This window comes from Semicossyphus pulcher, unplaced genomic scaffold (assembly GCF_022749685.1).
Source record: "Semicossyphus pulcher isolate SPU_LCO1_2020_fin unplaced genomic scaffold, fSemPul1.0.p SCAF_10, whole genome shotgun sequence".
NCBI classification, from domain to species: domain Eukaryota; kingdom Metazoa; phylum Chordata; class Actinopteri; order Labriformes; family Labridae; genus Semicossyphus; species Semicossyphus pulcher.
The window spans coordinates 11867562-11879580 of NW_027211604.1; the positions used below are offsets into that span (position 1 = coordinate 11867562).

General features: G+C 43.1%; 1 protein-coding gene across 2 annotated transcripts in view; it reads left to right on the forward strand.

The window, feature by feature from the left end:
* Positions 1 to 3876: 3876 nt before the first annotated feature.
* LOC138594075 (neurexin-2-beta-like) overlaps positions 3877 to 12019 on the forward strand; it is a 35224-nt gene continuing 27081 nt past the window's right edge. For both annotated transcript variants that reach the window (XM_069665156.1, XM_069665157.1), the window contains exon 1: positions 3877 to 4641. In XM_069665156.1, coding sequence (XP_069521257.1) covers positions 4299 to 4641 — 343 coding nt within the window. In that variant the 5' untranslated portion in view covers positions 3877 to 4298. The remainder of the gene's footprint in view (positions 4642 to 12019) is intronic.

Here is a 12019-nt window from a genome sequence, read left to right on the forward strand (position 1 = left end):
TGTGCAGCCAACAATACGCAGCCTACTGTCACATGCAGTGTCTTTTCAGGGAAGAGTGCCCACAGTCTGCCAAGTCGCCAAAGTTGCTAAAAAAAAATGGAAGTCATGTTTAATCAAGGTGTGAATCTGGAGGACAAGAGTAAATCGGTGCATGCAGAAGCCCTCTTTAACCCTCTGAACTCTGAACCTTTGGTGTAGAAAAATGTACCTGACCTCCCTCAGCAGTCGTGATTTTTTTTTTTCACGACCACTCATCTAAAAGTTTACAACTGTCAGCCCTCAAAAAAAGAACGCCTGCTTCTTTATCTGTTCAGTCGACGCTATTATATTATTATGTGATCATTCTGCGAGCTACTCACTTTAGTCTTTCATCCATTGGTGGCACCATCCAGCATTTCCGTGCCTTCATATTTGTCACTCTCTCCTCTCCTCGCGCCTTCTAAGCCCGACTTATTTTAGGTGTTGTCGTTTTTAGCCTAATGAAATCAACCGAACATCACATCTGCAGGCCATGCCTTTCAGAGGTTGCTCGCATTATGAGTAATTAATCTGAAAGTGCTATGATTAATCCTGCTACTTTACCCCCTGGGGCGAGACTGGATGTCTGTGAAAAATCTCCTCTCACAAATCCTCCTGAGAACAAACGGAGCACATTTAGGTTCCTTAAGTCTTTCAAACGGCGCACACGTCTTCTCACATCACGTCAGCGGCAAGTTTGCAGACCCCTCGACTTGTAGTTTATCTCCGACGACATTTAAACATTTTCTGTTCATGGTTTATAGCCTACATGTTATTCCATACATGTGAACATAATTTGATTATGTAAATGAACGGAGGTCTGCCAAACTGCTCTATATGTCGGGCAAAAGGTTTAAAATCGCCTGTAGGAAAATATAAAAATGCAAATCAAAGGTTTATTGGACCAGAGCTGCAGAAGTAGCAGATAAAGGCCAGTCTTAGTCTTTCCTTCTTCAAAAGAAAAGCGAATTCAATGGGAATCCATTGAGGACTAACGCTCACATTAGATATTTCATCAAACTTAAAAAGCCTATTTAATGTTTATCCAGTGACGTGTCTCGGTGAGTGCTGATAGGAAGAGCTGCGTGGGTTATCCAACTTATTAAATAACCAAGGACAAACACAAGGTTACAATCACCCAGCCCCCCCCTCTCTTTCTTGTTGTCCAGATAGCGCAGCTTTCATCACGTCGAGCAACCCTCAAGCACGTAAATTGATTAATGCAAGCCTTTCATTTCAGACAGCTCTCACCGAGATATCATTGACGCCTGGAAAGATGCTCACATGCCGGAGAGGCCGACAGTTCAAGTCACCAGCTATAAATCACCCCGCTCCGAACTCCTCGTACCGAGTCAAGTCACTGTTACTAGAAATTAAATGCTGGCCTTTATTTGGACATAATTGTGTCCAAGTTAGAGAGCATGTCTTATTAGAATCACTGTCAAGGCCGGCCTTTTTTTTCTGCCTGTTTAAAAGTGAGAACGGATGAAGCTTTGACTGTAGACATACAGACTTTCTGTGACGTAATCAGAGGATTATTCTCCGTGCTTGCCATTGTGTTCTCACACCATATAATCATTACTGTACGTGCGTACGCGCTGAAGAACTGCAGCTCTCGGCATCATTCCTATTGTGTTTGCTAAAGCTTGCAGGCCCTCCCCAGCGCTTAGATATACAAGCGTGTGCACATAAAGGATTTAAATCTCCCTGCGACTCTGATTGAAAGACACATGTGTATTCAATTCTCACTGTGTTCCTGTCCATACGACCAGCAGATGAATGTCTACACGCTGTTAGGGCACTTGCCATTCCAGAGTGTTATGCACTCACCCCCTCCTCTGTTCTTTTTGTTCAATCAGCCCAACACGCCCCACCCCCCCGCCCCTGCTTGAGTAATGGCCTGCGTCGACTTCTTGTCACTATGAGAGGTGGTGCTGCATGGCTTGCCTCTGTCCTCCTGTTTCCATGCGTGTCCTTTCCACCGACTAGGCAATCCCGGCTGATATCTCTATCGACCGTGATTTAGCTGATATCGCTGCGGTCTCCCGTTACTTCTCCCCCCCTGCAATCTCTCTCTCTCTTTCTCTCACTTTCCCCTGTTCCTCTCCTCTATGCCTCCCGTTCCCTCCCCACTTTGTCTCTGTTTCTCACAACGCGCTCGTCCTCTCTCAAGTGTCAATATATTCCAATTCATCCCACCTTCACATTTCCCCACCACACCCCAGAAAACAGAACACCTCCTTAAAAAATGTCAGCTGAACTGAGATCAGTCATAGGTAGGAATGGGTTCTGCATGGTTAAGCAGCATGAGAGCAGGGAGCTGCTGAGCTCTAACAGAGAGGTGACTTGTATACAGATGCGAGGTGAACACATCAGGCTGAGGGAATGGTGAGAATTGATTTAGTGTGAAGAAAACAGCAAAGGTATAGCAAAGCAATGCTGGGGAAACAGAGCCTTTAGATTGGATTGTGATGCAAGAGCTTGATGCCATCCAAATGGATAACGCATCGCAGCCTATAGCTAGCCTGAGCCATGAGCTGTATTATATCATTCTGACAGGTATTTCTGTTTCTATCATTCATGCGCTCTCAAATCTTTGTTAGCAGCACGTCCATACCAATACCCTTGTGTTCAGTCTGTAACAGCGCTGACAGCTCACCTAAATCAGGCTCCTCCTCTGCAGTATGATTCCTACGTGTTACTGCCAGGACCTGCGAGCCAGTGCGCTGTGAATCTCTAGCATGTATTTATTCACACAACCCATTTTCTTGCCTCACTATTTCTCTGCGTGTTTGCGACGTGGCTGCCTGTTTTCTCTTTCGCTGTCTCTTCCTGTCTCTCCCTCCCTCCTGCTATCGCTCACCCACCCTTTCTCCCCCCCCCCCCCGCTCCTCCTCCTCCTCCTCACTCATTTGCTCACAGACTCTCTTTCTCAGACGCACACACACGCACACAAACACACACACAGAGGCACATGCTGTGCCTCGCTGGATCAGAGCCTCTGACTACAGTATGCCTTCAGAAAGGGCTCCTTTATCTTTGCGTCGTTAGACCGCAGCTCGAAGCCAAGGTTATTTTCGCGGGGGTCTAGGCTGTCCTGGAATTTCAACCATCCTGGATTCATTATGATCTGTCGGTGCTTTTTAATTAGCATATTTTCCGCTGCAGCAGTCCGAGGCAACATCTCCGTCTCTGCCATCCAGGCGATCTCATCTGAGGCGATTCACCTGCCCTCCTCCAGAGACTGACACACGCAGCTGTCACGTTAAGACGCGTCCTCGGTCAGAGCGGCACAGCAGATCCGGACGAGGGAACGGGGAGAGGAGAAAGGAGCAGCAGCAGTGAGGGGAATGCAGCAGTAGTCTTTGCTGCATGAGGCTGAGCAGGTGGAGCACGAGAGACGGATCATACGTTCATTTGAAATAGAATCACTTGTGCTGCATTCTGGTGGATCGCCGACACACCAGAAGCTACCGTTCGCTGGATTCGCTGCGTCTGTGAGAGAGTGAATGAGGAGCTACTGAGAAATTATTTATTTATTTTCTGGATTTTCTCCTTACCGTGCCGCTGCAGATACTGCTCCCTCTCTCTCCCCCCCCCCTCTTTTCCTTTCTCTCCCCCTCCCTATCTCTGCTCTCTTCCCTTTCCCCGGCAAAGAGGGGAACAAAAGCGCTGGTTCCTGCATCACCCTTCATCGCTGCATCTTCACTCGCGAGTATTTTTATCTCCTTGTCTTTTTTGCTTAATGAAATGATCCAGTTTCCCACGGAAGCGTGTTGTGTTTTCTGCCGCGGTGGAGGGGCACTCTTCTTAGTGGGCAGGCTCAGCTGCCCTCCAGCTCTACCTGTGGGCGATGGAGACTCTTATCAGAATTCTTGTCACATGAAGCTCTGTCCTGCCACTTCTCAAGCCTAAATATCATGGTTCAGCAAGATGCCTGTTTGATATCGCGGGTGGATTCGTCTCCATTTTTTATTTGGATGTTTTTTTTCTGCGTTTTGGATTCACTCGGCTCACTTTCAGAAGAACGTGCTTCGGGATGGTTTTCAATGAGGTTTTAACACTGGCTTTCCTGTGCAGCAGACATCTTGCAAGGCAACATGTCCAGCAAAAATAGATAAGTTGGTTGCTCTTCTTCTAAAAAGAACATTAATTGGATTTTGACTGCTTCCTTTGACTGAAATCCAGCTTTGGTCATTTTTTAAAGGATCTTTTTTCCATCATCTCTTGACTCCAAACTGAGGGGATTATGAAGGAAATGGGTCCAGATTGTCACTGAGATGCCCTGCGGTCTTCAAGTTGAACTGTCAGAGGCCAAAGCTTGGTCGAGTTGTCTGAACTGGGCCCATGTGGATCTGATATACATGGGTAGACTTTTTGCAGCCACCCCTGTGTTGGGACAGAGGAGCAGCTGGTCAGGCTTTAGCCTCGGCATGGGCCTGAGTTACTGTTCAAGACTAGCCTTTTGGTTCGCCTTGCTAACCGTACTGCCCATCCAGACTGGAACAGCACGTGTGTCTTCTAGTCTCAGCACCACGCACCATGTCCACCATTTTCACAATAAGCATGGCACGGTTCCTATTGCCATCAACAGGATGCCTTTTCTTACCAGAGGGGGCCATGGTAAGATGTTTCACTCCAACATTCTCAACTTGCAGCCTCGTTGATGCTTCATTTTTGGGGATACTGAGGGTCGAGGATAGTGAGAGTTCGATATGAGCATATGGGTTTAGTTGTTCCTTATATTGGTGCCACCATTGGTGGCTCTCTTGGTTCTTACACTGTGATGATGGATCCTTTAACTATGGATTTGCTGCAGCCTCTGTGCGCCTCTTTATCAACCCATCAGTATCAGCAGTGGTTGCCCTTTATGTTGCTTTTCACAGCAGCAGTGAAGCTGTGTTTCCTTTTTTACATTTCAGATACAAATCAATGGTGTAATGAATCATCATTTCAGATCTCATTATCTTTTTCTATGGGGGTCTTGTTTGTTTAAGCAGCGTAATGCACTCCCTGTAACCGAGCCGGTTTTGTGTCAAAGGTGATTGCTACAGTGCTCTGTGATTAGCAGCGCTTCACAACAGGCTTAAAGTGATTATATGTATACAGTTAGCGACGCGTGAGCAGTGAAATAGAGAGAGATTGGTTTTACTCTGTGCCTATAATGTAGCTCAATAATCACAGGATTTATGGTAACAATTTTTCCAATTTCATATCAAATCTGCCTGGATAATCTACATTGTGCTCTTTCATAAAACGGAGAATAACGTGCTCAGCGGAGGGATATAAAGTGTTGACCTATCCTCAATAATCTACATCAAATTCGCCTCGCTACTTAAATTGGCTCCTTCAAAGCGCTGACACCAGAGTCACTGCTCGCTTTTATATTGCACTCTGAGATTCCTGTCCTAAGACTCACTTTTATGTCCTATAAAAGGAGGCCCGATGGATTTGTAGTGTCTTTTTTTCACCGCAGCAGTTGCAAAAGGGCTAAAAGAAAAAAAAAAAGAAGTGATGAATTACATCTGCGCTATTATAGCCATATCATTCTGGACCAGGCTTTTACAGGCACGGCTCAGCCTGTGATCAAACAGGCCTATAAAAAAAACACTTCAAAGAACTCGCTGATAAATTTTCAATTACCTCTATTGTAGATTTTGTAGCGCAGGTTGTTCTGAGGTGTCCGCTTCAGAGCAGAGAATTCAATTTGCTGCTACATACATGATGGGGACGGTACTTAGGGTTTACAAGTCATGTCAACAATGGTTACTGTGTGGAATACATATGCAGGTATTAGGTATTATGTTTACTATAGTACTGGATTATGTAGCACACAACAAAAACATCAACTAAACTACGACCTTTGGACTCTTGCTTTAAAAGAAATTAACATACACATGTACGTGTGTGTGTGCGTGTGTTTCAAGGCTAGCCAAAGACTCCTAGAGGCCCCTGGGCTATGGCTATTTATAGGCCACCTACCCTGCTGCAATGCCTCACACTCCTCATCCTAAACACAGGTTATTGTATTGTTACACTACGCCGCTAACAGTAAGTGGCACAGTCTTACACACAGACACAAAACAGTTCAAATAACGTACACAGAATGATCTGAGCGTGTCAGTGAAGAGGCTTACAGGTCACAGAGGAGCAAGAGGACTAAAGCTAAATAGCAGGATCAGTTGCCAGTGAATTAGTGGTGAAGTTGTTAAGAACGACAATTCTTTGGAGCTGAAAGGATTAAGCTGATTGCCAGCAAATGAATTGCAGCTACTCTCATTGTTGATTTATCTGTGAAGCAATGTAAAGTAATTCTGAGCAAAATGGCCAAACAATGCTCCGGATACAGCTTCTCCAGAGTGCTGAATGACTCTTTTTATTTCACTTTATGTCAAAATAATGTCTGTGGAGACAAATGAATGTAATTTGAAGACATTGCTGTGGATTCTGGGAAATTGAGTTTGTATTTTTGACATTTTACAGGCTGAAAAATGAATTTACTCAACAAAATTATCTGCAGATTAATCAATAATGAAAATATGAGTGTTGAAGCCCTCAAGTCTTACAGTGTCCATAATTACTGATGCACATATAATGTGGACCTTTACCCTTGCAGAAAACGCCGTAATGTACAAGACACTATTTATGGCTCAGTGGTGGTAACTTGGTGTAGGAGACATTTTTCACCATTATTACACATGACACTTTAACTCTGTGGAAATAACAATTACTTAATCTTAAGGTGTGAATTCATATGAAACCATCAGATGAAAAATCCATTTCAAAAAAAGTTTAAGAAAATTTGAGTCGCTCAAAATAGTTAGGCAGTTTAATGAAAAAAACAACTATGGTAGCAGTGTTAATTTTGGCAGCTATTTTAGATTTAGTCTTCATCTTGAGAATAAAAATGCTTTTTAGTATTAGTCATTTTTACCCTGTAAAGCAGGGCTCTCTTTTTCATCTAAAAGCTACTTTGAAAAAATTAAAGTGGCCAAGAGCTGCTTGCACTACATCGCTGATGACCACAGATGAGGCCCACACGTGTGATTGGTTCGGTTCAGACGTTGACAAACTTGCCAGGAGCATCACCGTTTTTTATTGACAGCTGATAGGCCTATCCTATTATTTTGTATTGGAGGGGGAAGGGGCAGGGGCTTTCAAGGTGCATTTATTGTTGTCAGATTTTTTGAACAGAGTCTGCGAACCTCTTGGCGAGCTGCTAAAATCCAGACCGCAAGCTGCCGTTAGCTCGTTAGCTACCTGTTGGAGAGCCCTGCTTTATAGTCCAGCGTTAGGCCAGTCTCCCTCTTCTCATTTTTATCTATTTGCTTCAGGTAAATTTAACACTTTAAATCTCAGCAGATCATCCATACAGTGAAAGAACGATGAGGACACTTTATTACGTTTTTATGCTTGTTCACAACATTTCATCATCGCTTTTCTTGTAACCAGTCTGACTGAAGCAGACAGCCGCTGATCGCTCCATTTTGTTCGGCAGAAGCGTCAATAGATGCGTAACGCCCCTTTTTCAGTGAGTACGCACAGAGCCCAAAGCAGAAAGCCTGAATTAACAGAGAAAGTTGTTAATCACCTTCTTTATCTCTAACTGGTGCTTGAGGCTTTAAAATATCATGGATTTTGAATGTCCGACAGCTCACCACTAACATTTTACTCCCGTCTCGTCTCCTTAACGAAAACAGAACATATGTGTCGTCAGAGTTTCTATGATTAAAGATCTATGTTTAGCTAGTCAACAGCTCGTCGTGGAAAAATGGTCGTTGAAGAACATTTATCGTTATCAATTTCCTTAATGAAATGAACACTGTACCGTAGCAGCATGCATCAAGATAATTGCCTCAAAATGTTTATTTAGGTCATCTGAAATTGGGCGTTTTATCTTCTTAACTTGCTCTATAGCCGTATGTGCAACCTCAATTAAAGCCCTGAACTGTTCAGTTAAACTCCCTGTCATGCCGTGGTGTCCTGATCACAAAACCATGCAGCCACTTCCCAGTTAGTGTGGGTCCATACAATTTTGGCATTGTATCTGGGTGGTTATAAATAAGAAATGATGTTTCCCTGTGCCAAACAAAATACCCTACATGAGTGCACCAGATGTTAAAGAGACGTTTCTAAGATTGTTAACACATTGACTGAATGATTCCTCATATCAGGGGAAGCCAAATCCCAACTTGAGACACATTATGTAACTAACGTGCTTACTGTCTTCCTCAGTTCATGCTCCAACCCTGCACTGCCGTGATAACTCGGAGGGGTTTTGATTTTGTGAAACCATCCACGACTTGATGTGGGCGTGCTTCTTAAGTGATGTTGTTTCAAAGCAGGTTTTATGCAGCGTTTTGTCAACTAACCGCTAAACCACGAGAGGGCTAGCCTATGCGATGGCCCTCCGTGCCAAAGACCTCGTATGCTCTCAGCTGGAATGCAAGAAAATTTGCACTGTAGCTGACCCCTCACACACCCGCATGTTCAACACACTCAGTGAGAATCTGCTGCACCTCATCCTCCAGGGCCCCCATGTTGGTGTAAGAACTGTCTGACTGTGGCAAAGCAGAGAGCAGCTAATGCTTCCAGAGAGCTGTCTCAAGTGGAGGAAATGGCCTAGTGAGCTTCTTTGAATCATGATATCTTTGAGCACAATCCAATATTCAAAAACTGAATTCTGCAGAAAGCATGTTATCCTCAGATCAATGCATTTAAAAAGCATGCTAGTCTTGTGTTTGCTGCAGTCAGACGTAATGTAATGTTTATTTTCTGCTAGAGGAGCTGCAGATAGGGAAAGGAAGAGACAGGGGCATCTAAAGGTCCATCAGAGAGGGCTCAATTTCCTCCGGGTCACATATTACATTACCCTCAAGGATGATAGCGTACACAGTCGCACATATACTCACAGACAAGCGATAACACAACAGAAATACTCCCTCTAAGCATGTATGTCATGTTCAGATAAAGACAGTAAATTCTATAATTGATTTTAGTCCATTTTCTTTGCCGTTCCTGTAGCTGAATACAGATTCGTCGACTGCACTTGTCGTTCCGAGGTTTTGGCCGAGACACTGTGGCTGAAAGAAGCGGACAATGCCATGTAAAGGCATAAAAAAAAAAATCAGAGGCCAAGGTAACCACTGCTCTGCTCCAGATCTGCAGCAAAGCAGAACAAACAGGAGGATGAAAATGGGAAGAGAAGAGAAGAAAGCATTTGCCGTAATAGATGAAAAAAAAAAAAAAAGGCACAGAAAAAAAAATGCAAGGGCTGCATTCTGAGTAAAATAACCTGCCGTGGAAGAAGCACTCTGATCCTTTAATCGAATAAAAACCACTTCATTGTAAAAATCTATATAACAAGTTAAATCCCTGCATTTAAAATCCCTGTTAGGAAGAAATACAGTTGTATCATCAGCAAAATGCAGCATCAAAGAACTTAATTGTTATGCAGAATCTTTCCCCTGCGACTGATACACTAAAGAAATACTAAACACGGTCATAGGGCACGAGGAAGACAGCAACCCTGTGTTTGTTTGTGCGAGTAAAGGGTTTGTGTTTTCTTTCATGTAACACATGAACATGAACGCTTTAATTAGCACATTAAGCAGCATATCCTTCAGTACGGCTGCATTATGGGGGATGAGAAGAGAGCAGGATTCTCTTGTAAACCAGCCCACATGTAACGTTTCGAACAGGCAGGAGCTCTTGAAAGCAACCTTTAATGCAGGGAGAATTAACGGTGAAGGACAGACTTTTTGGTCTAATGTATGAAATATGTATGGAGAGCAGCACAGTGAGGGCATTCATGGCGGGCTATTTAAAGAAATATGTTGTGCATGATACAGAGCGTCATGTTTTTTTCAGTAAGTCCGAGAGTACATTATAGCTCTCTGTGAACCTCGTCTTCCAAGTCAGCCATCTTGATGTAAAGATTTTGACGTTATTATTTTTAAAGAGCTGTGATGTCACTGTTCCCTGATACATGAAAATATAATCAAGCTGTGACATTAACGTGCATTTGCTCCATTACACCTGTTTATAGATGGTGACATTTTTGGTGTAAGCTCCTGTACACGCTGTACATTTTGAGTGAAGAACAGACAAGCCAAGAAGAGAATGTAAAGAGTTCAATGATTTCTAGGAAATATCTAAAATATTCAAGAAAATAATCTCCTTTAATTTGGTGAAGAAACATGTGTGCCTTCATTTCCACTATATAAGCAGTGTAGAGATGTCTATTACCTCATAGTATTAAACATATATTTGAGGGATCTCAAATATCAGATGTGATTTTGGTAAGAAGTCCTGTGATCATTAAGTTCCAGTTTTTAGCTGGTTATGAAACAGACTGAAATAAGTACTAATGCCTCTTTATGATCTATGAAAGCCAATGAGACCACAGCGAGAGGGTGGATTTGTTTCTTTAAGTACTCTTAACATATGATCGCTATTTACAGATTCTACATAAAAATGTTTGGCATGAAAGTGGATTTTAGGATCGGAAATGTTCTGGTTTTCCTTTGTGGTATGTTTATAGTCCGAGTTTTTCTGACCAATCACGGATTGGCTGGCTGCGGCGAATGCAGAAAACAAGGTCTGTCCAAGTGATCTATCCGGCCTCCGTTCGAGCATTTTAAAAGTTGTTTTCTTCTCCTCCTGAGGACAGACCGGACAAAGCTTGCATTTTTACTTTTAATGAATCTGCATCATTTCTTTTTTGAGTTCATACCGCTGAGTAAGCCAGAGCACAGCCTCTGTGTAACTTACTATTAACAGTGAAATTGAGACTCACCACAAACAGATGAACGGACGCTCCTCCGGGGGATTTAATGAACCAAGAATTGACGCCGTTTATTTTGCAGACCTATCTAGAGACCTATCTACTTCACTTTAGATGTGAACACACGGACGCTTCTCAAGTTGCTAACTGGACTGTAAGTCTTGGCCGGAAGTCCTTATCGCTTAATGCTGGCTAAAGCATAAGGCCTGAAATGCTCGCCGTTGCTCCCAGAGGCTACGTCGTGGTCAGGTGATAGGCGGTGGGTTCCGAGACTCATTTACATACGAACAGGACAAAATTAGCAAAGAGATAAGATATCACAGGATGCCAAAAATCAACAATCGGAAAGTTCCTCACAGTAGCTTTAAAGTTGCAATCCGTAAGATTTCAGCGTGAGTCAGTTTGGCAGCGCTCATTGGTTTCTGCAATAAAGCAAGCACAATTTAACACTGAAGCTAAAACTTCTTATGCGAGCTAATTTGTCAGACATGCAACAGAAGAAAAACTGTGACGTTTCGTATTTTTGCCGCGTCCTCTGATCAATGATTGCGATGGATTGCTTCATAATAAAAGCCAACCCGGGTTTGGCTGGATGAAGCAGTGGCTGTAGGAAATGTTCAGTTTGCATTAGCGCTGTCCAACATGCAGCCAACTTTGCCTCAAGTGACATAATTGGATGCAATTTATCAGACTTGCACAGCTCCCTCTGCAGCTACAAAAGGCTTGATGTTGTTTCTTATTATGCAGTAGAACTCCCCGCGACCTGTAAATACACTGTGAAGCTGATATGCTGCATCACGTCCTGTGAAATCCTTCTGTGTGGAAGCCGGACAATAATACGACTATATACTGAGCTAATCACTGAATGTATTTACACTGAATGCCTATTGCAGAGAAGAAATGTCCTTAAAAAGAATCTGATTTCATGATCTTAAGCACTCTAACTTCAAGTGCTATATACTGTATATTTAAGTTAAAGAAAAAGCCAGTTGATTTGGACAAAGACAAATGACGCAACTATGCACATACTCCAGAAATAATGGTGTAAAAACTGAGAGACATAAATCATAAGGCTGCACAAAATGAAGGCCACAAGTATAATAGTAAAGAAAACCTTGGGCATTGTATTCTTGTCATAAAAGCTGTTCTGGTGCTCTCACAGAAAATGTCTTTGTGACTTTTGCATCGAGAGGAAGCGTTAATGCCGAATTTCAG